The sequence below is a fragment of the Cervus elaphus genome, chromosome 33 (assembly GCF_910594005.1).
Source record: "Cervus elaphus chromosome 33, mCerEla1.1, whole genome shotgun sequence".
NCBI classification, from domain to species: Eukaryota; Metazoa; Chordata; class Mammalia; order Artiodactyla; family Cervidae; genus Cervus; species Cervus elaphus.
This window is the reverse complement of record NC_057847.1, coordinates 30,502,165-30,526,576: the sequence shown is the minus strand read 5'-3', so window position 1 is coordinate 30,526,576 and position 24,412 is coordinate 30,502,165. Positions and strand designations below refer to the sequence as shown.

The 24,412-nt window shown below is 40.6% G+C and overlaps 1 protein-coding gene across 3 annotated transcripts in view; it reads left to right on the top strand.

Moving 5' to 3' along the window:
- Positions 1 to 8,735, top strand: part of CERS6 (ceramide synthase 6) — a 332,610-nt gene extending 323,875 nt beyond the window's left edge. For all 3 annotated transcript variants that reach the window (XM_043894488.1, XM_043894490.1, XM_043894489.1), the window contains one exon: positions 2,225 to 8,735. In XM_043894488.1, coding sequence (XP_043750423.1) covers positions 2,225 to 2,377 — 153 coding nt within the window. In that variant the 3' untranslated portion in view covers positions 2,378 to 8,735. The remainder of the gene's footprint in view (positions 1 to 2,224) is intronic.
- Positions 8,736 to 24,412: the final 15,677 nt, after the last annotated feature.

Genomic DNA, 24,412 nt, shown 5'->3' with positions numbered 1-24,412 from the left:
GAAATAGACCGAAGTAAAGTAGGAGAAGCAGAACTAAGTTGAAGAGAGGATCAGCATGGTCCAGAAGGGAGGTCTGAGCATCAGCTCTTTGCTAAGACTGCCCTGGGCTGCAGGACAGCACCTGACCACTTTGTCCTCCGTAAGCACCTGCCACGGGGGCTCGGGGCATCGGTCACATAGTATGAAGCCTATACTTGGCATCATCTCCTATGTAAATCCAAAATAATTAGAGCAATGAATTGTTTAGAAGTAAAAGTTTGTTTTTTTCTCTATGACCTCCTACTCTAAAATGAGCATGTACTTCTACTAACAAACAACAACAACAACAAAAAACCTCTCCTGTCCTCATTTGCATACAAATTGCACAATACTGTCAATATGATAACAGTAACTGAAAACGCAAGGGGGCCATAGATTAGATAATTTATGTCCTTTTTGCACTGCTATTTCTACCAGGTATATTGTCTTCTCTCCAGCTTACTCCTTCAACTTTCAAAGGAGACAATCAATTTTATTCCAGATCTCAGGCTTCAAAATATCTTAACTGGCATTGTTGCTTACCTAAGAGTAAAATTCATCTTAGCCACAGGTCATGGGCCTTATATTCCTGTGTGTTATTTTAAGATACTCTAAATTGTTCCTTTCTTTGAAGGTAACTTAAGTATAAATTTTTTTCCAAATGCAATTAAAAATAATCTTACTAAGCATGCAAATGTAAATTAATCACTCTTTGAAACTGGAGTTTTCTTTCCTATTAGCAGCTTAATTTACGACTAATGGATTGCTAAATGTAGTGGAGCTTTTATTCTAATGCTGTCTTTGTGACCCATCTTTTATTTTTAAGTTAAAGTATCCTTATAATCTAGTCCTTTTGGTGTTTCAGTATCTGAATCTTCTTGGAGATGGTCCTTGTGAGCTAAGTCTCATCTCAAGGGCCATTAGAGTGAGATCCATTTTTACATATTTACTCAATCATCTCTGCTTAGGCTGGAGCAGCAGTCCTCAGTTCTCACCTTCTCCCATCCCCACCCCACCTGAGAGAGGTGATATTGTCCTGCAGGAAGGGGGGCTTCTCAAGTTGGGAGTGCAATGGATTCCGGGGTTCTCCAGTTGGAGGGTAGCAGTGACACAGAGAGAATGAGATGTGGGAAATCCCTCAGTTCATTCTGAAATGCTTCCCAGGAGACTCTGCCAGCTTTTCAATCCACCTCTTAAAGAATCATAAGGGACTGGATTGGAAAACATTCTTTGAAGCCAAACAAGCCACCATGTCCCTATTACCACCATCCTTAGAAAAGAAGTTCATGCCCCTCAGTTACTCAGGGGTGTTAAGGCCTGTTGGGATAAATGTTCACTTTGTTTGTAGGCATAAAGTAGGAGGTACAAACTATTTTAATTTAAAAGCAATAGAGTATTTCCTTAATTTCTTCCTACACTACCTCCTTATGAGACCATATTTTTTTTCATTCTTTATGGTAATGTGTAGACTTATATCCTGATGCCAAGTCATCCTCATGACTTGATGAGTCTGAATGGAGGATGGAAGAACTCTGGAATGATGGGAGTCAATTCATGATGATCCAGTCAGTACATTTTTCTTGGGAAATATTTTAAACTGTTCCTTACCCAGCAAGTACCCCAAATGCCTCCTGCTGCCATTAGTTGTTATGTTGTATATAAAACAAAATTTCTACTTAATTCTAGCAGACAGAAAGACAAATTAAATCATACAAGAATACATTAAAAAGCCAAATAAGAGTGATGTTTTAATGATCAGAGCTAGTAAATATCTCCATTAGTGTAATTAATTGAGAGCTGACTCTAAAGGATTCTCAAAGAGAATGTGATCATCAAAGAATAAATAGTTCCATTTGTACCAAATTCCTATAGTGCCATTCTAGTAGTATGGTATGCTACTTTGCCAGTAAGAGTGGGGTTCATGGTCTAGTACATTCTGAATATCCAAAGGTAACTTAAGGAAGTCAGCAAGGCTAACTACCTGTGATGCCTAAATCCACCTACATTCCTTGATCACTGACTTTTTTGCCCAAAAGTCTATCTCCAATGAAGAGGAACTTATTGCTCTGGCAATGTTCCTATCCGGTTTGATTTTTTTAATATTTAGATGTTTTCCTTTATGTATGACTGCATGTGTACTTCTGAGCATGCTATACCTTGTTGATTTCTTCAAAGGTGGTTGCACTCACCTTCTTGTGTTCCACAGGTGTCCAAGGATGATCGAAGTGATATTGAGTCTAGCTCAGATGAGGAGGACTCGGAACCTCCAGGAAAGAACCCCCATACTGCGACCACCACCAATGGGACCAGTGGTACCAACGGGTATCTCCTCACTGGCGCTTGTGCCATGGATGATTAATTACTCAAAACTACAAGTCCCAAACAAAGTGAACTGTTCATTCCTGGAAGTATTTAATAAATTGCAAATGCAGTTCCTTTCATAATCTCTCAGCACCAGAAACAAAAATTAGGATTTATCAAAGCATTTTGAATAGTGCACTGCCATATGTCCTGTCTGTGAATGAAGAAGAATTACCATTCTATATATGTAGGCATGCTTTATGTAATTGACACAAGGGAACGGTATTTGCATTTGTACTGTCTTAGAATATTATTTATTTTCTTTTTGTATTTGTTTGTAAATCTGTGGACAAAAGAGGGTTTCCTCACTCCTTTTACTCTCTGGGTTCATGACAGTGAGGGAGACGCTCCATTTGCTTCTATCCCTTTCTTGCTATGACCTAGTCCACTAGGAGCATCAGCTTAATTGGTCACTTAGAACAAGCAAAACCCAGTGCAAGATTCTCGTGCAGCTCCAAATAGGTTTGCTCTCTTTGTGTTACAATGCCCATTCTGAAATGGCCTATTCAGTCTCAAGTGACCTTTCTCCCAGGGTAAAGTTGAAACAGGATGAGCTCAGTCTTGTAATTGTCATTTTTCATGATCAGTTGGTGGTGGTGGTGGTTTAGTCGTGAAGTCGTGTCCAACTCTTGTGACCCCATGGACTAGTGTAGCCTGCCAGACTCCTCTGTCCATGGGATTCTCCAGGCAAGAATACTGGAGTGGGTTGCAATCGAACTCGGGTCTCCTGCACTGCAGGTAGATTTTTTACCAACTAAGCTACGAGGGAAGCCTTTCATGGTCAATTAGCTTGTTCCAAATAGAGTGTGGCTATTGGAGGACTTAAAATTTTTTTGTGTGTATTAAATTGCTTTGGAATAGACTTCATTTCTTGTGCACACAGCCAAAGTTTCTTCAGTGAGGATGGTAGCTAGTTAGGGACTAACTTTTTAGGTTACAGAGACTTTTTTTTTTTATTCTCCATTATGGGGTCAGTGCTCCAGCTCTGAAGGAAGACTTAAGTTCATGGTTACAAACAAAGAAATCAGTCTTCCTGCTGGGAATTTGTCCCATGATCTGAGAATAATACAAAGAGAGCAGCAGATTTCAACCAGGTTTTACCACTACCCCTTTAACTAGTGCAGTCTTCCACTATGTTATGAAAAAAAGAAGCTAAATATATTTGAGGACAGAAAAATGAGACTTCCAAGAGTTGTCAAAAGTCACCTCTAGTGCAAAGCACTTTACTGCAACCAGCTTTCAAGAAAGCACCCTATCTAGTATTTGATCTTGTTTTTTTGTTTTTTTTTCCTGGGCAAAATAAAGCCAGTGAGGGTAAGACCATTTTACCCTTTGTCTTTTCTCCTTAAACATAATCCTAACAATACAGAACTTCCTGTTACTAGAAACTCCGCAGTGTTACACTGGAGGTCCTTTTGTCTGCTTCTTTGAAGGACTGGTTCATTTTCCAGGAATTTTTGTTCAAATGGAGCTATTTCCAGAAAAAAAGCAACAAAAATTCTACTCAGCAAATGAGAAAGACTACTGAAAAAATAAGTTTCCGTAGTCTCCTACAGGGCAGTGTTATTTATGTAGAGATAAGAAAACCATACACATAAACCAAAGATTTTATCTCTTTTCTTCCAACTTCTAGTAAAAGGGAATAAAAAGTTATTATAAATACTTATTTCATAAATCAGGAAGACCATCTCCTGAAACAAAGAGTCCAAAACCACAATGCAGTGATATCCGTATGCAGGTCAGGACAAGTGAAAGGGACAGCAAAATACTAAGAAGTGCATGTCCTGCTCAAAGTCACTCACATTCAGTTCAATTTTTTTTTAATTGAAGTAAAACCTTGTCCCCACAATGTGCACCATGATTGTTAGTAGTTAAAAGAATGCTCCCAAACAAAACCTCACGCTGTAAAGTTAAATCTCTTCCCACCTATTTATAAAATAGTGTGTTTTTGGTATGGTCCATAGTAATGACTGAAGGGCCTTAGAAATATGTCTGCTTTTTTGTTGACAAACTGGTATAATTAACTCTTCTTGGAAAACCTTATTATTTTATTTCACAGAACAGGGGTATGTCTAGGAGAGTAATTTATGGATGGTCAAGTTGTAAGACCAATCATTAAATATGAAAAGTACTTGTCAAGTCATCTGAACATCTGCTAAAATGCAGATATATGAAGAGTAAACTAGCAAGCATGTTATAGCTGAAAATTTTTGATAAGGTGAAAATTTCTTCTCTAAAATATGGAACTAAAATATGGAATAGAAGAAAGCCTTGTGCCTTGCTTTAATATATAGAGCAAGTCCTCTGATGGGTGAAATAAACCAGAAAGCCACAGTGTGTTTCTATTTGGGTCATTTGACACTATTTAGCATAGAAGAATAATTTCAAAATATCTGCTTGTAAATTAAAGGTTTAGAAGACTTGCATGACATGAAGAAAATTGTCTGTCCTTAGCAAAGACATCTGAACATCTGACTTTTGTTCTTTAGAAGGAGAATTGGGAATTCTCAGAGCCTCCCTGACCGCTGACAGTAACAACACAGTCTTCTATTTATCAATACATTTGTATTTCATTTTACATTTTAAGGCAAAGAGTTCTTTTTGATTCATCAAAATGGTGTTTGTAGGTCTTTTGAGATAAAGAATAATGTATCTTTGTCTACTGCTCTCCCATGGCGGCCTGATAAGCCTGAGAGAGAAAATATGTGAGATCTCATATCTTCTACCTGTGCCAGGCCATAGCTTTGGAAGTATATATTGTAATGTCAGCTGTAGGTTAGTAGGAATGTTGTTTCCCATTAATTGACTTAGCCTGTCCTGGTCATATTCAAATCTTCCCAAGGTACAAAGGGGTATGTAGGAAGGAATCTAGAAAAAGTAATATTTTATTCTCCAATTCTATAGCTTTTCTAGATCAATTAGAGGGAGAGAAATGTAGAAATTCAAGTAGAATTTGGCCTTGGGTCAATAAATGATATAAAAATGTGTGATCTGTGTATGTACATGTAGGTTTCTCAGAAAAACATGATAAAACCAAAATGTCACTGACTCATCCTTATCCATACTCTTTTCATGAAAACCATCCGCCATGTGCAATAGAAACTTCCCACCTCCCTTTTTACTGCCTGTTCACGCCACCTCCACAGCTGTGAGGGGAAGACTCCTTTCAGCCTCTTTGCCTCAGAGCTCAGATCATGAAGGCCCTAAGGTCAGCATCTAAGTAGTTCCCATTTCCAAATTAAGTGTTACAAATGTTGAGAGTAGGGGAGCAACTATTCGTATTTTAGATTATTAAACTAAGTGTTGAGGAAAATGCACAAGATTTCTGCTTCACCCAAGATTTTATTAACATTCAGCTCCTGCTCAACTGCTGGACAGATAGTGTCCTGAGATACCATCAGATAATCAAACAGGCATCTGACAAAGATGAACTAGGAAGAAAGGTAGGCTCTCCAAAGTAAACATGCAATTGGGTGAGAGAAATAACTCTTTAGTGGGATAAAATCAGGTCACCTGTAGCCAGAATGACAGGTAAACCTGAAAATGTCCTGTTCTGTTGCCAAACTTTTCGTTCTGAGTATTTGGCAGAGTTTGAATTTGAGCAGACTGCACACTGCTCCTTGGGTAGAAAGGGTCTGAATTTTCCACTCTGTAATTTCAACCTCATTGTTATTTGGGCTGAAGTAAGAAATCATATTTCATTTCAGCACACCTGAGTCTTTAAAAAAGAGCTCTTCCAAGAGAACTTTATGGACACCCATGATTGTTTCCAAGCTGTTCATGATTTTTGCTTTGGTAGTTATTTTTGTCCCCTACTTGGAGATGTTAATGCCAAAGTTGCCTGAATATTTGAGTATTTTTTCTTAATTTGAAGTATGAAAATTATACAGAATAGTTACAAAGGTATTAAATAATTCTCTTTATTAGTATGTCCTGTGATGGCGTTGTGTCCAAAGAGGTTTCAAGAAATTCTTTAGAAGTAAGAGGTTAAATGTTTACATTTCACATGCTATTTGAGGTCTTAAGATTCTAATTAGCTTCCTTTCCACCCCCCCTCTTTGTCTTTGGCTGATTCCTGCTTTGTAGATAAATATTAATAGCCCTGAAATGTTTCTAGTGTTCAAATAAGAACAAATCAGATCAATCAGCTATGTCCTGTCCATGAAAGGAGCACTGTCAATCACAAACAGTTAATGCAAAATGCAGCAAGATATTTTTTTAAGTGACATTATTGTTGTCCCTATAGTAGGTTTAAATTTGTCTTGGTAAAATGAAATTGTACCATTTACAAATTACCAGATAGTAATTAACACTGTTTCACTGTGGACACAGTTTAATTCTTCATTTTTAATAGGCTGGAAACAGGCCCTGTGGTTTGCATTTGTATGCATGGACCCCTCCCGTCCCCTAGGGGGCGCTCAGTAGATGCTAAGGAGGCCTGTCCACTTGTCCACTTGTCCACTCTGTGCTGTTGAAATGCCTAACATTCACTCACAGGAAGCATACCTGATGCTGTTTTTTATGGAGGAAATTGTATTAAAGAACATAAAACATTATAAATAGCTGTTAATAAGATCTGTAATCACCCAAAAGAATACCTTAGTCTTTCCAACGTGAGTTCAACCTGAAGCCTTTGAATGGAACACATTACCAAATGTCCATAAGCTAAAATCCCCATCCAATCAAAGATATACTAAGTCTCTGCAAGCAGATAACACATGATAATGATGTCTCCGCAAGACTAGACATTCCCAAGAGTGCCCAGGAAGGAATGGGAAGGGACTGTTAGCCTAAGATCTAGCTTGTTTATCTTTCACTCACCTTCTTTTAAATCTGGAACTCTTAATAAAATGAATCTAAAATATTGTCACTTAGCTGCTATCAATTTCCCAATAACCATTGGACCAGTTGTGTATCACACTTCCTTCTCTGATTCCATTAAAAAATATATATATTGTGCTCCTATGAGCCTGTTTTCCTCAACACAAGTCAGTGAGAGCCTGGCTTCTTATTTTGGTGTGTGCTGCACGGCCTGGAAACCAGGGAACAACAGCTGTTGGTGCGATTTCTATTTTAAGTGAAAATTAGGTTTTATAGAGACAACTTTTTTCTTTTGGATCTACAACAGTTTTTTTTAAACTGTCACTGTAAATCTGCCCTTTAAAAAATAGGGGTTTTTAAAGATTAGTTGCCAAATAGAAATTCACTCTGTAGTAGGAACAGTTATATGGTGATTCTGGAACTTTAACTTCACGCTTCTTTAATTTAAACATGGAAAATAGCCTCCAAGTTTGATTTCCCGAAGTTTCATAAAGCCTCTAAGCTCATGATTTTCGTCTCCTTTTTGCCCACATAATGAGTTACCTCCATAGCCATTTGGTGTCATGCAGAAGGGAGGTGGTTAGTTTAGGGATTTGATTTTTTTCAACTTGCAGTGAGAAATAGGATAGGTGACAAAACCTTACTTGTTGAGACAATTCAGTGCTTAAGCATCTCTGTCAGAAATGGAATGATGTACTGTTAGCCAATTAGAATTATTTTATGTATTGTTATTGTATTTTGCTGATTTTTATATGAAAATATAATTATTCATTCTCAATCTCTGGAAGCAGTCATTATTATGAGGATCATTTTACTTTGAAAACACTTTCATAATAAAGATAAGTCTTAAGAGTACAGTGTAAATGCCCTTTTCTGTAAGCACTACTGAACTTGTATTGGTAATATGCCACATCTTCCTGGACAAGATTCATTTCAGTGTTCACATCATCCTACAGTTTTCTTGTAAGCCTCCTCAAATCCCAGTAGTCACTATGATTACAAAAAAGGAATGTAATATTTATATGTTATATATATATATCTATTGTTATAGGTTATTTTGTCAAGAATTTAGCTAAGCTACTTGATGGTGTTGTTATCTCAGCATCCACTTTGTTTGCCAAACAGCCTGCAGGGACCATAGCTTGACACTAAGCCCCTCATACAGGTGCATGTCCTGAATAGCAGCCCAGAGTCACAAACAGATGTAACTCCCTGATATGATTTCCCCAACAGCCCTTGTGATCAAGTCTCCTGCCTCCCAGTGCTTTTGTATGCCTTATGCATCCCTTAGATAAGACCCACCCTCCCCAGGGCAGGCGGCTTACCAAAACCTCTTTCTTTTGGCTTGAATTGACCGATCTGGCCATGGCCCAGGGACTCCAAGGCTCTGCACCCATGGACCCTAATAAAGGCATGTGCCCCAGCTCCTGTCTCTTTCTCTCTCTCTGTACTCTGCCTGACCTTCCCGTGTGGCCCCTTCTGGTGCGCCATGTACTCCCCCCAGGACCTGTGACTAATAAACCTCTCTATTTCAAGTTCTCTTGTGGTCTTTTGGACTCTGTTGTTGGTTCACCATCCAACACCCTGTGCTCCACTTAACAAAGGTTAATTCAGCAGACTTATACCATAATTCTATGTTATATATACATATATAACATATCTATGTTATAATATCACTTTGACAATTAAGATATAAAAGCTCCGAGTTAAATTTTATGTAGTACTTCATTCTGAAAAACAAGAATTTACAAAGTTATCGGTTCAAATATATCAAACTGTACTGATTTTTTCCAAGCTATAAAAAAGGCACTTAGGATAAGCAACACAAAGCCCAACACACACAAAATTGTCCCTCAGAGAATGTGCGCTCACAGGAGCTTGACTGACAACATCTTGGGGTCTGCGCCCCGCTTTGTTAGATCTTCTCTTACTCTTTGTCTTTCCTGTGTAACTCTGTCTCCCCCAGCTGCTCTTCTGCTCTAAGCTTATGTCATCTCATATCTCAAGAGCTATAAAAATAGCACTGACATTCAACCAGACACCCCCACCACCACCAGGATTATAAAAAATTAAGCAAACACCCTATTAAAAATCTTACACATATCATAACCACCCCCAACAACATTCTGACTCCAAGTATGAGTTACTGTAATAAATTAAACCACCATAATTTTTCTGAGGCACAAAAAGACTATTAGCGATGCACCGTTTGGGGAAGCCAGGAACTCTTCCAGGTCTGTTAACGTAGCATAGCACCTATGCTAGAACTCTACAAGCATCTCTCCCAAATAATCATGATGCAGCTCAGCTTCTCTGGGCCCCCTTCCTTACTGCTGGGAAACATCCATCCAGGTACACGTACTTTCTGTTTCCATCAGCCCCGTGCTTGCTTCACCCGGAGCAGTGGCAGCAATGCCAACAATGGTGAAAGATGGCAGGGCAGCCCGACAGCCACCAGCATGCAGGGCGGTCCCTCAGAACCAGTCACCTCAGCGAATGGAGCCTGAGGACCACATCCCCAAAGCTGCTGTAACCTGAGGAAAGAAAAGTGATATCACTCCTAAACACTGCAGTTTGAAAATTATGTAAAGTGTCTTTCAGAGTCCAGGCAGGAAACAGAAGTCACTGTTAGATGGTTGAGTGGAAGAAACTTAATGAAAGGACTATTTTCAGAGGCCTGGGTAGGACTATAAGGTCAAACATGGGCTGGTAAAACACCCAGAGTCCAGCAAGCATGGGAAGCAGTTACCACCCTTGGCTGTAACCAGAGGCCATTGAAAGGAGGTGGCGTGGAGAAGCTGCCCTGTGGGGACTGGAAACTTGCATGGGGAGCCAACATCCTCCAATATCTCTCTTTATTCCCACCTTCACACCGCCATTGGCTGAACTCAACTGGAAAGCTCCCAGTGGGAGCCCAGGGAGATGTGAACAGAAGGGGTCAGTCTCCCACATGCGGAGCAGAGATCTGGTAGGGGGTGGAAATGAAGAGCAAACAGAATAACCAGCATAAAGCTGGTTTCTGGTGGTGTTTCTGGAGACTTGTCTAGGGCCTGGCAATTAACAAGGCACAAAAGATGTTGGAGAAACAAGAACCCACTGGTGAGATGTGAGCCATCAGCAATAAATATTGCATTACTTAGGAAGAAAGATGAGCATGAGTTCTCAACTTGTCTCCAAGTCTTTCCCTTTGGGGGGACCACATCCTCACACTGGTTCCCAGGGACAGAAAAGTTGAAGGTTTTGTGGCAGGACTCAGATAAGGGAAGCTACCTGCATTACCAGCTTCACAGATCCAGGCACCCAGGACATAAGTGGAGAAAGATGCAGGTTAGAGAAGTATCTAGAAACAAACAGAAGAACTTAGCAGAGAGGGTGTTGAAGAGCTGGGAGAATTAATCAACTAGATTTGGAGGGGGGGGAATGGGTTAAGAAGGTCTAGCTCTGGGATTCATAACAAGTATTGAAGCAATTCTTTAGGCTTGTTTTTAAAGTAATGAATAATAAAACTAGTCAAAGCTATGGTTTTTCCAGTAGTCATGTATGGCTGTGAGAGTTAGACCATAAAGAAGGTGGAGCAACAAAGAACTGATGCTTTTGAACCGTGGTGCTGAAGAAGACTCTTGAGAGTCTCTTGGATAACAAGGAGATCAAGCCAGTCAATTGTAAAGGAAATCAACCCTGAATATTCATTGGAAGGACTGATGCTGAAGCTGAAGCCTCACTACTTTGGCCACCTGATGCGAAGAGCTGACTCATTAGAAAAGACCCTGATGCTGGGAAAGATTGCAGGTAGGAGGAGAAGGGGGTGACAGAGGATGAGATGGTTGGGTGGCACCATTGATTCAATGGACATGAGTTTGAGCAAACTCCAGGAGATGGTGAAAGACAGGGATGCCTGGCATGCTACAATCCATGGGGTTGCGAAGTGTCGGACATGACGGAGCAACTGAACAACAGTAGTTGGCATAGCTAGAGATAACTTGAACAGCAAAGGCTCACGTTCCTGGATTCATCATTCAATCATCAACCGTTTAAAAATATTTATAGAAAGCCCATTTGGTACTAGGAATTGTTGTAGACATTAAGACTAGAAGGGTGACTAAGACACATTTAATTCCTGCTTTCATGAAATTAATAATTTAGTAAGGAAAGGGAAAAACAAAACAAAAAAAAATGATGAATATTAGTTTGTCAGAGCTGCCATAACAAAATATCACAGACAGGGTGACTTAACAGAAATTTATCACTTCACCCACTTCCCCTGGCTCTGGAGACAAAAGTCTGAAATCAAAGTGTCAGCAGGGTTGATTGTTTTCAGAGTTCTCTCTCCTTGGCTTGCCTTCTTATGATGTCTTCACACTGTCTTTTCTCTGTGTATCTGTCTGTGTACTAATGTCTTCTTTTTAGTACAGCAGTCATTCTGAATTACAGCCTACCCTAAGAGCCTTATTTTACCTTAATCACCTTTTTTTTTTAACCATTGGTGAAATTTTTGTTACATTAATCTCTTTTTTTCCAACAAAAGGGCAAAAACAAAGTTTCAAGGGTATCATGATTTGGCAAAAAGTTAACATCCTCTATCTTCTGCAATAAACACTGATTCATAAACATAATCTATTTTGGGGACTTTTAGGGAAATGTACATAGAATGCATAAACGTGAAAAGTATCTTAAGCACCTCTTTCAAGGCCTTATTTCCAAAAACAGTCACCTCCTGAAGTGCTAGGGGTTAGGACTTAATATGAATTTGGGGGGGACACAGTTTAGCCCATAAAACACATTGATGTCACATAATGACAAAGGATAAAAGTAATGAAGCGATTGCATGGTTCTGCCAGGGCTCTTCAGACTACACAGTCACAGACACCTCACAGACAGGTGATTTGGGCTGAGCTGTGACTGTCAGGGGGGCTTCCGCAGTGGCTCAGTGGGGAAGAATCTGCCTGCAATGCAAGAGATGCAGGAGATGTGGGTTTGATTACTGGGTTGGTAAGAGGCCATGGAAGAGGACAGCAACCCACTCCAGGATCCGTGCCTGAAAAATATCATGGACAGAGAAGCCTGGTGGGCTACAATCCATGGGGCTGCAGAGAGGACACGACAGTACGCACACGTGCACACACATGACTGACAGGGGTGGCTGGAGGAGGAACTTGGATGGCTATAGACCAGGCAGCAGAAGCCTGAAACACAAAGGTTCTGATGTGCTCCTTGTAAGTTCAAGGAGCAGTGAGAAGGCCAGTGTGATGAAGCAAGATAAACGAGGAGGAGAGTGCAGGTGTTGACATTCGAAAGTTAGGGAGCAATGGGTCATACAGAGTCTGTGTGCCAGGCTAAGGAGGGCAAGTTTTAGGTATGAGTAACAGGAAATCTTTCAAGGACTTAATCGAGAAGTAGCATAATCTGATATGCTGTCACTTCTCATGAAAAAAAGAACATGGCTTTTTAAATGATGCCCATACTAAGCATGACTGGTACATTATTTTAAATAATGCCGATCCTAACCATGACTGGAAAAACTGCTCCAACTTGGAGCAGGTCAGTGGTGTGTGCAGTGGTGTGGTGGGCATCACATGATGAGGCAGGGTGATGGACGCATGGCTATTGGAAGAAAGAAGGGACTGAGCATCACTGAGGATTCAACCCTCAGACAACAAACTGAGTTTGGACAGAGAATGAGAGGTAAGAAGATTTTACTGAGCTCTGGTGCAGGAAAAGCCTCCAGTTTCCTTTAAAGAAAGCAGTTTGAAAAAAGATGAGGGATTGGCAATCTTCAGCCAGGGGAGAAACTTGGGGAGGAAGGCAAACTTCCTGACTGAGTGTAATTCTTTTGTGTTGTTACTGTTAACACCTTTCTTTGTATTGTTCAAAGGCATCTCATGGGCTGTGAATTGATGGATGATCACTAATTCCATAACACCTCCCTGAAGGAGGCGAGCATCCAACAATAACAACACTTGCTATTTGTAGATTTCGTAACTGTTGGGTGTGACTGAGCTAGCCTGCAAGGTTTAGCACAGACTACCCAGGCGGGGAAGGCGAGATGCCGAAGAAAGGGGACATTCTAGGGCTTTCCTACTGTGTTCAGGCATTGTGGTAAGTGCAGAACTGTCTTAATCAAACCATCCCCAAAAAGGCAGATCCACTTGATTCTTATTACTCTCGGTGATGATGTTCTATAAACTCAGTATTAATTACCGTTCCCCTGAGAAATACGGGGCTGGTTTCCTGAGAGCCTCTGGCCACAGTGTTTTCATCAACTGATCAATACATAACTTTGTTTTACACATGTTTTTGTTTAAAGACACTTTTATGTAATATATATTGCTAATTCATTAACGCTGAACTCACAGCCGAAAGCACCATAACATTTGCCTGAACAAAGCTTGTTTGAGCTGATTGTTAAATACCCTGGAATTTTGCAAACTGGTTATTAATAACCATTATTAAAATTATATAAACTTCAATTTAAAATTGTATTTTAAAATATAGGTAATACTAAAAAAAATCCCTTTCTAATTATTTTCATACATTTTACTATCACCTATGCTCTTGACGTACAATGGTGTGCTACCATGCCCTTCTTCCAGGAATATGTTCAGTGATATTAAATGGGCAGCTTGAAATTGGTTGTGGTGGGAGAATTTACTCTATGAAAATGGGCAAAACCTGCAAACTGAGATTTTGTTTATTTGTTTGTATGATCCAGTCGTTAAATATTTACCAGTACACCACAATCACCCACAACTTACAAAGGCAGAAACTGTGACTCAAAGAAGTTAAGTATCTCTGTCACCCAGCTGTCAGGCAGTAGAACTGAGACTTGACCCTAGACCTGAGTGATTTCAAAATATATATATTCCTGAAGTGAAAGAGGACAGTGAAAAAGTTGGCTTAAAGCTCAACATTCAGAAAACTAAGATCATGGCATCTGGTCCCATCACTTCATGGCAAATACTTGGGGAAACAGTGGAAGCAGTGTCAGACTTTATTTTTGGAGGCTCCAAAATCACTGCAGATGGTGATTGCAACCATGAAATTAAAAGACGCTTACTCCTTGGAAGGAAAATTATGACCAACCTAGATAGCATATTAAAAAGCAGAGACATTACTTTCCCAACAAAGGTCCATCTGGTCAAGGCTATGGTTTTCCAGTGGTCATGTATGGATGTGAGAGTTGGACTGTGAAGAAAGCTGAGCGCCAAAAAACTGATGCTTTTGAACTGTGGTATTGGAGAAGACGCTTGAGAGTCCCTTGGACTGCAAGGAGATCCAACCAGTCCATCCTAAAGGAGATCAGTCCTGGGTGTTCACTGGAAGGACTGATGCTGAAGCTGAAACTCCAGTACTTTGGCCACCTTATGTGAAGAGTTGACTCATTGGAAAAGACTCTGATGCTGGGAAGGATTGGGGGCAGGAGGAGAAGGGGATGACAGAGGATGAGATGGCTGGATGGCATCACCAACTCGATGGACATGAGTTTGAGTAAACTCCGGGAGTTGGTGATGAACAGGGAGGCCTGGCGTGCTGCGATTCATGGAGTTGCAAAAAGTCAGACAAGACTGAGCGACTGAACTGAACTGAGTGCATTACACTTCTTCCAATGTTTGCCTTTGTTTCTGAAGACCTCGGATGCCCAGATTTCCACTGCATTTGAATTGTCCGTTGGCCTTTTTAAATTACCACCTTTAATTTTTCTAACAGGTTTCAAATGTTTCCCCCTGCAGTTTTCATTCATATTTTCCCTGTTTTCAACATTATATTGTTTAGTGCTCTCAACTATATCAGAGGCCTTTCTTAGGGAAAATTCTCAATAAGCCTAATACACCAATGACTGAACTCAATTTTCCAAGTTCACTGCAGTGTTCCATTTCACAAAACACACATCTTTCCTCAGCCTCACCCTGGGAGCTTGTAGGGGCACACATATAACCCAGAACACAGGTTTAAAAGGAGCCCATTCAAGCAGTTCAATAATTCAACACATTGCAGATTAGAAGTATAGAAGGTATCTAGGTAGTGAAAATAGTTATTCAGAAGTCTGGGTTTTAAGACTCAGCTGAAAATCTCTAGGGAAGTACTCCTAAGGGTAGGTAGGGATGAAGTGCTACAGAGGTAGGAAGTTATAGGAAAAAAAAAAAAAAGGTGGCAATTATCATCTCTCCTTTTTTGAGTCATAGCAATTAGATTACTTGAAATTAAACCCCTGATTCTTTTATTGACCCCTGCTACTAGTAACTACCCAGTAAGCCAGCCAGCAAGCAATGTGTAGGATGCCAGGCCATATGGAGCCACATCACCACAGATGATTTCAAAGGGTCCCCAAAGGTTTTTAAGGCAATGAGTATTTTTTCCTCTCAGTTGAGGGCACTAGATGGTTCCTAGAACAGAGCCTTAACATACTGTCCTTGAGTGCTGCCATTTCTTAGTTATACCACCTACAAGTCATTCCCTAGGATATATAAGATAATATACGCCATGCTAGCTAAAAACACACAGAACTACAGTATTAATGACTTCAGTGAAATTCACATCAATCTGAAGTCAATACATGCCTTGAGCACCAATTCTCTGTGAGACTTTCTGGCAGGCATTGTGAGAGATATAAATAAGACGAAGGCAAAGCTGCTGAATTGAAGGGGTTCTCAACCTACTTAGAGGAGCAAGGCACAAGCAGTGGTCACTTTAATGGGTCAACAAAGCTGTAAAAGAAATGGTACTTGTTCTATTATGCAGATCAAACTTTATGATAAGGATAAAATATTTTTGAAGGCTGTGACTATTCTACATACATAAGACCTTATTATCATCATCATATGAAATACACTGTAGGATAGTTATTGCCAGAAGAGTTAGGAGAAGAGTGAAGTTGCTTCAGGATCAGATAAGAAAAGGTTTCAAGGAGAAAGCCAAGAATGGATCGGATTCACAGGACTCCCCGGGTGGTCTGGTGGCTAAGACTCCATGCTTCCAATGCAAGGGGCCTGGGTTTGATCCCTCATCAGGGAACTAGATCCCATGTGCCACGCCTGGAAGATCATGCATGCCCCATTGAAGATCACATGTAACTAAGACCAGTGCATCCAAATACATAAATAATAAATAAAATAAAACAGTTTTTTAAAAGAATAGTAGGATTTGGGTGAGTCATGTGGGAGGAAGGTCATCTGAGACAAAGGGTTTAGGAGAACTGATGAGGAAGCCCTCAGCAGTGCCCCCTGAACCCTGGCACCTTCATTCCATCCGCATCCCTCCCCACGACCTCTCTGGATCTGTCTCTCAAGGCTGTGGTCTCAGAACATGCTGTGCTGAATTGTATCTCCAGCTCTTTGGCCACACTGCTCACTCTGCCTAGAAGACCTTGGCCCTCGTCTCCATCCAGCTAACTCTGTGTGGTCCACCCGCTAGAAAGCCTTAGTCTCTTGGAATGTGGTACTCTTCCTAGAGAAGAAAAGATGCCACCATTTAACTCCATCAGAGTGCTCATCACAATACCCTCCTCACTAAGCATCCACTCTACCACACTACCACTACCATACAACCACTCTAAGCATCTTGGGGGCAAAGACCTTGCTTTTTATATCTGGATTCTTAGCCACCATGCTTGCTAACAGTAAGCACTCAATAAATGCTTGTAGCATGGATGTGTGTATTTACAGAAACAGGGGCTTCAGGAAGACGAATATGTTTTGTAAGGGGAAAATGAGCTGATTTTTACATTTTGAAGTTGAGCTGATGTGGGTCCATTCATTTGGAAATGTCTACCCAAAATTGGAAAGATGGGACTACAACCAGGTACCATTATTATTTTCATTTTTTTCAGAGAGAGAGACAGATGTGTAAAGAGAATAAGAACCCTGCCTAGGTCTCAGAATCAGAAAGCAGTGATGCAGATAACGTAGTTGGAGCCCTGAGTCATTCCTCTATTGCCTTCTAAATTGGAACCTTGGGAAATGCCCAGAGCAGAAGAACACAAGGAAGAAGATAAGCCCTCAGACAATTCACTGATAACAAAGATAGAAAGAAGTACAAGGATGTTAATGATAATGATGGGTTTCCCGGATGGTTCAGAAGGTAACAAATCCACCGCAGGTTTGATCCCTGGGTCAGGAAAATCCCCTGGAAGAGAAAATGGCAACCCATTCCAGTATTTTTGCCTGAAAAAAATCCCGTGGACAGAGGAGCCTGGCAGGCTACAGTCCACGAAGTCGCAGACTCACAAAGAATCGGACAAGACTGAGTGACTAAGCACAACAATGATAAAGGTGACCTCCCCCTTCTGCCTCTCTCTCCCTTCCCTCCCTTCTCTTTTCTTTCTGACCTGTTCATTCCTAGGATGGGACAGAACAGGACGATGTCTGTGCCAGGTGGCGGGGGCCAGGGGGCAGGGGGTTTGGTCATGATGGCCCACAGTCGGGTGCTGGAGGCCAAATGGGCTTAAGGAGATGTCTGCAGAGAGAGGATGGCACTGCATGGAGAACCAAGATGGGGTGAAGAGGCTGTTCATACAAGGTGGGGCCCGGCATGAGACGCTGAGCCCGAGAAACTGAGTTCATATAAATCAGTAAATGAATAAGCTGGAAGTTGGACGAGGAATGAGGTGTTTTGCATAGTCTCAAGGTACATCTCTTTTACATATTTATAAACCTCAAAGGTGGAAGTTGCAATTTTACAGCAAAGAAGCCTGGCAGATGCCATCTCCACTAAGTTAACACCATCAGTAATGATAGAAATGGAATCTTAGTCACTTGATTGGATGTAATAAGAAAGCAGCATTGTTTCTGTGATATTTCTGCCAAAGGTGCCTAACTTGAATCTAATCGTGAGCAAATATCAAATAAATGCAAATGTAGGGGCAAATACAAATACAAAGCTACAAAATAATTAACTGGTAATCCTCAAGTGTCTCAATGGCATGAAAGTCAAGCAAAGACTGAAGAACTGCTCCAGAGTGAAGGAGACAGAAGAGATTTGACAACTAGATGGAGTGCGTGAGCCTGGACTGGATTCTGTGGCTATCGAGAACATAGTGAGGACAATTGGTGGAACTGAGAGGTAGATAGTAGTAATAAATCAGTGTTAATTTCCTGCTTTTGATGGTTGTATTGTGGTTTTGTTGAATTATGTCCTTGTTTGCAGGAAATACACACTAAAATATTAAGGTATGAAAAAAGAATTCTGTGTACTTAACAATTTGTCTGCAACTTTGAGATAATTTTTAAAATCCATATATTTGTTTTCAAAACCCTAATAGTGTCTCAAATGAAATTTGCACTTGTTTAGATGTGACAAGGTCACTTTAAAAATGAGACTGTCATCTTTGGGTTCCAAGAGCAATAAAGTAATACAAAGTGTCTCATTCTCTTTAGGGGAACTTTAGTGAGAGAAGAAAATACATTAGCTAAAACTTCTTGAGAGTTCTAAATTTCTTGTTAAGTAGAATACTCATGTTAGTTTTTTTTTGCAGTTTTTAAATTATAATAGTTGTAGTTTTCAGTGTTCTATGTGTTTTTATAATATTGTGCAATCATCTTTAATAATGCCTTATCTTATTTTGCAAAAATAAAAAGATAAGTCATATAAACAGCTAGTGTTTACTGAACATTTATTAGGTACACTCTGCTATGAGTTGTGTGGTATATTATCTCCACTTTACATATCAAGAAATTAAGGCTTAAAGGGGGTTAAGAAATTTCCCCCCAGTTAGCGTCCTAATGTATAGTACAACCAACTTTTAAAACCATGTTTTTCACACACCAAAGCGTGTACTATTAATTCCTGACCAATAGTGCCTGCTATGGAGGCCATAGAGAAGGGGATCTTACAGAGGGTTCCAGAAACCCAGGCTTCATTCTAGATCCACCCACTTCTTCATTGTTTACTTCCAATCCAGTTCATCACTATGTCTTCCTGGTTCCATTTTAGAGCTCTACTCTTTCCTCTCCATGTTAAGGATTCACTATTTTTCTCCTGGCAACAAGCTCCCACTCTTCCTGTTCCTTATGTCACCGCTCTTCAGAGTCTCCATACTGCTGTCAGAGTGATCAGTCCAGAATGTACATCTGAATATCACAATGTGCTTAATTTCCTACATGGAAAAAGACCGCTATTCGCTCCGATTACCTTTGGGTTAAAATTACAACACGACACCTAAGGCTTCCCACATCTTATCTCTGAGTATCTCTTCAGCCTCAACTATAAGGTTCTATACAAACCTGAGCTCCAGGCACTCTTCTCAACAAAACAACACATACTCTATTATGCACAGATAATCAATACGTGCCCTTTGAGCATCAGCAAGTGTGATCGTCTCTTGCTAGTGTTTTCTGGCATTCTTCCCTTCCCCAACCAAGATGAGCAAGCAGGGTACTTTCCTGGAATTTCCATCACATTTCTGTAAAGACCTCTTTCATATAATCTATCACGATATAATATAGCCTCCCTTCATCACACTGAGTGCCTTGAAAGAAGAGATTGGAGTTTATTCATCTTCAGTCCCCCACCTTGCTACCCTGGTGGCTCAAATGGTAAAGAATCTGCCTGCAATACTGAAGACCCAGGTTCGATCCCTCGGTTGGGAAGATCCCCTGGAGAAGGGAATGGTGACCCACACGACTAGGCATAGCACACAGCTCAGCATCAATACAATTGCTAACTCATTGATACCTGTCCATTCTTTCAGTCCTTCAGTGAGGTCTGATGTAGTGTGTTAGTTGCTCACTCCTGTCTGACTCTTTGTGACCCCATGAACTGTAGTCCTCCAGGCTCCTGTGTCCACAGAATTCTCCAGGCAAGAATACTGCAGTGGGTTGCCATGCCCTCCTCCAAGGGATCTTCTCAACCCAGGGATCGAACCCAGGTCTCCTGCATTGCAGGTGAATTCTTTACCAGCTGAGCTACCAGGGAAGCCCCACATAAGATGCTTCCAAGAAGGAGAAATGAAAGAAACAGTGATTTTCAGGAGGACCATTTCAGAAGAAGCTAAATAAGGGGTTAAATAGTTTAACAAGACAGCAGGGGGAGATTTTAAATAAATACACAGAGGACTGGTTGACAATCTAAGTTCTGAGTAAACCAGTTTATATACCACATGCCTTCAGTCCCAGGGATATGCAATGGCTTTAAAAAATTAGTTTATTCTTCTGAATAGGTAATACAAGCACATCATATAAAATTCTAAATGTGAAAAGAGAAATAGTAAAGCCCTTCCTCCTCTCCATGCCCATACCCCAGTTCCTCAGTTCTTGCTGCCAAAGGAACCGAGGTAAACAACTCTTTGGAGTGCTTTTGTTTTCTGAGATTCTATCTCCATAACCTGGCAGTGATTTATAGGAAATAACTATAATCGATGATTTATAACAGAGAAGTATAACCAAGATGAAAAAGGCAAATAAATCCTGGTTGTCACATTATTTATATAAACAAAAATGCCAAACTGTGATCTGAGGACAAAATCAAGCCTCTGCTTGACATTCCAGAGTGCATTTTAATTGAAATCTGTAAGACTGGTCCTAGATGAGCTTAGGAAAACATAAGTAATTCACATGAATATTAACACAGGTGAGCCACTGAAGATATAATGTAATTTAGACTAATCTGCATTTGTAAAATATCCTTCTTGTGCTTTTTGGGGCAAGTTGGGCCATGGAGCATGGCTGTAGGATGGCTTGATTGCTAATTAGTTGTCCATTAAGTTTTCATTTCCTAGGGCTTATTGGAGAAAAGCAAATTTATACTAATTTGCTTTATGCAAATTTATCTATTTGATTTCATCTGTATTCCATTAACACCTGGAGATTTTAAATTAATACATATGAAACTTGGACACGCACAGTGAAAATTCAGCCCTAGTACAATGAATACAGGTCTGGTGTGTATTTATAAAGTAACTTAATTGTGACCATTTGGACTTCAATTTAAAAATTAGGAAATTTTTATGAAGTGGAAAGTGGTAAAAAAACAAAACACCTTTTGTGCTATTTTTATTTTTTAAAATTTGTGCTATATTTAAAACCACCAGATAATCGATACAAACTAAAAGTTACTTTACATGCTACAAATTAGGTTGACTATTAACAGTAACAATATCCTTGTGTTCACCCTCACACATAACCTTCCTCCACTCCTGCTCTAGTTTAAAACACTCATTAGTGCTTCTGAATTAAATTTTTTTTTTTCCCCTTATCCTGAGGCCTTGGGCAGAGGTACTTTTTCTTTTTTTTTTTCTAATGTATGCACTAAGGCAAGGCTTCAGAAATGCTTCTTCCAGCTTTGGGGAGACATGGAAATTAAGGAAACTAATCACTGCAGCAAACCACCAGAGACTAAAAATAAAAAGTCGTTTAGTCAGAATGAGATTGCTTATACAGTTCCTTCTGAGGGCGATTGGTGGAGGTGACGTCGTGTCTTGTAAACACTGTCCCTGGCTCTAAAGTGCTTGGAATGACTGCAAATAGGATACTGGTCCTCTGTCAGCTCAAACGGGCCAAGGAGCACTCGGCTTCGTCCAGGACTCAGAAGCAGGCTGTGTCAAGGCGCGGGGAAGATGTGAACGACTGGTGGCCAGCCTCTCCGCCTGACCCTCGAACACCTGGGACCCTACAACCTGACCAAGCGCTGCTGCTCACACAGTCATCAAAAATGGCTCAATAGCCCCCAGCCCAGATGCTGCCCCTTCACATTCTTCTTGCTGTGGATATGGTAAAAATTCCTTCAGATGTTCCTGGCAAACTTTGCAGAACTTGGCTCATTTTAGACTCCAGTTTTTAAAAACTATTCTTAGCGTTAGGCCACCTTTTGATTAAATCCTTGGTTCCAAGTCTTCTTATCTCATATGTTTATATATTTTTAACCAACAAATCTCCAAGAAAGTTCTCTAAGTGGCCCCTTGGGATTCCTCTGATTCCTTCTCAGTTTCCTGCTTGTCAAGGCCATTTTTAATCAGAGCAGCAGAGACTCCCAAGGGCATTTGGACTGTTTCCCATTTTAGAGTTCCTGCCCAGAGGTCATACTTATCTTGACTCTCAGTGTTTTGAACTCTGTTTCCTGAGAATTAAGGATACAGGCCTACCCAAAAGCAACATTCTCATCTTATGGATGAAGAGGAACTAGCTAATGGGGCCACTTTCTCAGAATTGAATTCAATTAAATGAAAACATTTATTTATTGAACATTTCCTTGCTCCACATACTCTATATAAAGAGCTCAGTGAGCAGTGTGGGAGGCAGACCATTAAACTAATAATCTCCACACAATAGGATAAATGAATCAAAAGAAGGGCAAGCTATGGATAACAGTAGTACAAAGGCAAGAGTGAACTGTGTCTGGGGAAAATATCACCAGCTGGACTTTGTAGATAAATGAAAGCCCACTGCTGTTACGTCACTTCAGTCGTGTCCGACTCTGTGTGACACCATCCCTGAGATTCTCCCGGCAAGAACACTAAGGCAACTTAAATGTAGAAGGAATCTAGGTAGAAGGAACCAGCATTATACATCATGAAGATATGGACTAACAAGGCCAGCTGTCTCCATTTCACTTATTGGTTCTCTTTTTTAAAAGGTTAAAATTAAAGTTAGCCTAATTGTTATCCTTTTTAAAAAGTGTTTGTCTTGTTTGTTTTCAAAGCAGTCTATGTTTGCTTTAAATGTTAAAATTATATAGAAATGTAGGCCCTTGAAAGGAAGAGTCCTCCACAGTTCCTCTTTCAGAGCCATAATATTGTCTGCCTGGTGTATATGTGTCTGGATCTTTTTTTCTTACATAGGTAACAAACTAGACTCATACTTCTCTTGCAACCTGTTGTGTATTTTATACTCTGTCCTCATTGTTTGGCTCTTTCACGCCAATATCCGGGTTGAGTAGCAATGCAGCATAGTAATGAAACACAGACGCACTGGAGTTAGATGAATTCCAGCTCTCTAACTCCTAACTGTGTGACCTTAGGTAAATCACCTAACCGTTCTGTGCCTCAGTTTCCCTATGTGTATTATAAGGATCAAAATAATACAGACCTATCTCAAGTGATTGCTATGATGATTTTAAAAGTTAATGTTTATAAAGCACTTAGTATAGCTTTACAAATATTAAATATTGACACATGGTAAGTCCTCTATATGTGAGCCCATATTACCTTAAGGTATTTAACCAAGTCCCTATTGATACATGCTTGTGCCATTTCCAATTCTTCACATGCTTTGGCTACTAAAGAAATATCAAGGCAAGTTTTGAATTGCTCTTAACCTCTATTACACACTTCCCAGGTGCTGCTGAAGGAGGAAACAGACAGAACAGGCTCCATCGTGAAAGCAGGACTCCATCTTGGGCCGGACTGTGGACTTTGAGCTATATGCCCAGTATCTATGGAAGTGATATACCAACTGGAAAACCAGACCCCCCCCCGCCCCCGCAGAGTGAAGAGCCCCAGGGCTCGTACCTAGACTCTCCATCACCTAAAAGAATACCCTAATTATTTGTGTAACCAAATAGAATCATAAATTCTATTATGCTTATTGGGGTATGACCACAGGCCTGTTGATAATTGTCCACTGTTAACTACCTAGGCTTAAGGCATGTGAATCACGGGTTAACTTTGATTGTATCTTTCTTTTCCTTTTTTCAGACTAGTTTCAGGGAATTCGGGGAGGTGGGTTTGTGCACATATACTTAGGGTGTATAAGGTTTTCGCAAAAACTTGTCGGGATCCTTGGCTAAGAGGAGACTCTGCCTTGGGCCCGCCAGTGTAATAAACTGCACTCCACTATCTGCATTGTCCTTCTGAGTGAGTTTGTTTCCCGGAACACGTGGCTACAACAGTGCTAGTGGTAAAGAACCTGCCTGCCAACGCTGGAGATATAAGAGACATGGGTTTAATCCCTGGGTCAGGAAGATCCCCTGGAGCGGGGCATGGCAACCCACTCGAGTATTCTTGCCTGGAGACTCCTGTGGCCTGGACAGAGGAGCCTGGAGGGCTACAGGACGTGAGGTCACAGAGAGGTGGGCACGACTGAAGCAACTTAGCATGCAGGCGCCGCTGTTACACTTGGGCTCCTTCTTACTGACAAGACACCCAACATCTGCTCATCGACACTTAACAAATGTGTCCTCATGTTGTTGGAGGCAAGCCTGCCTTGGAGACAGCACCAAATGGGCTGGGTGGAGTGCAGTGGAGTGGCTTCCAGATCAGTCCACTGCAGATTTTCTTTCTGCAGAG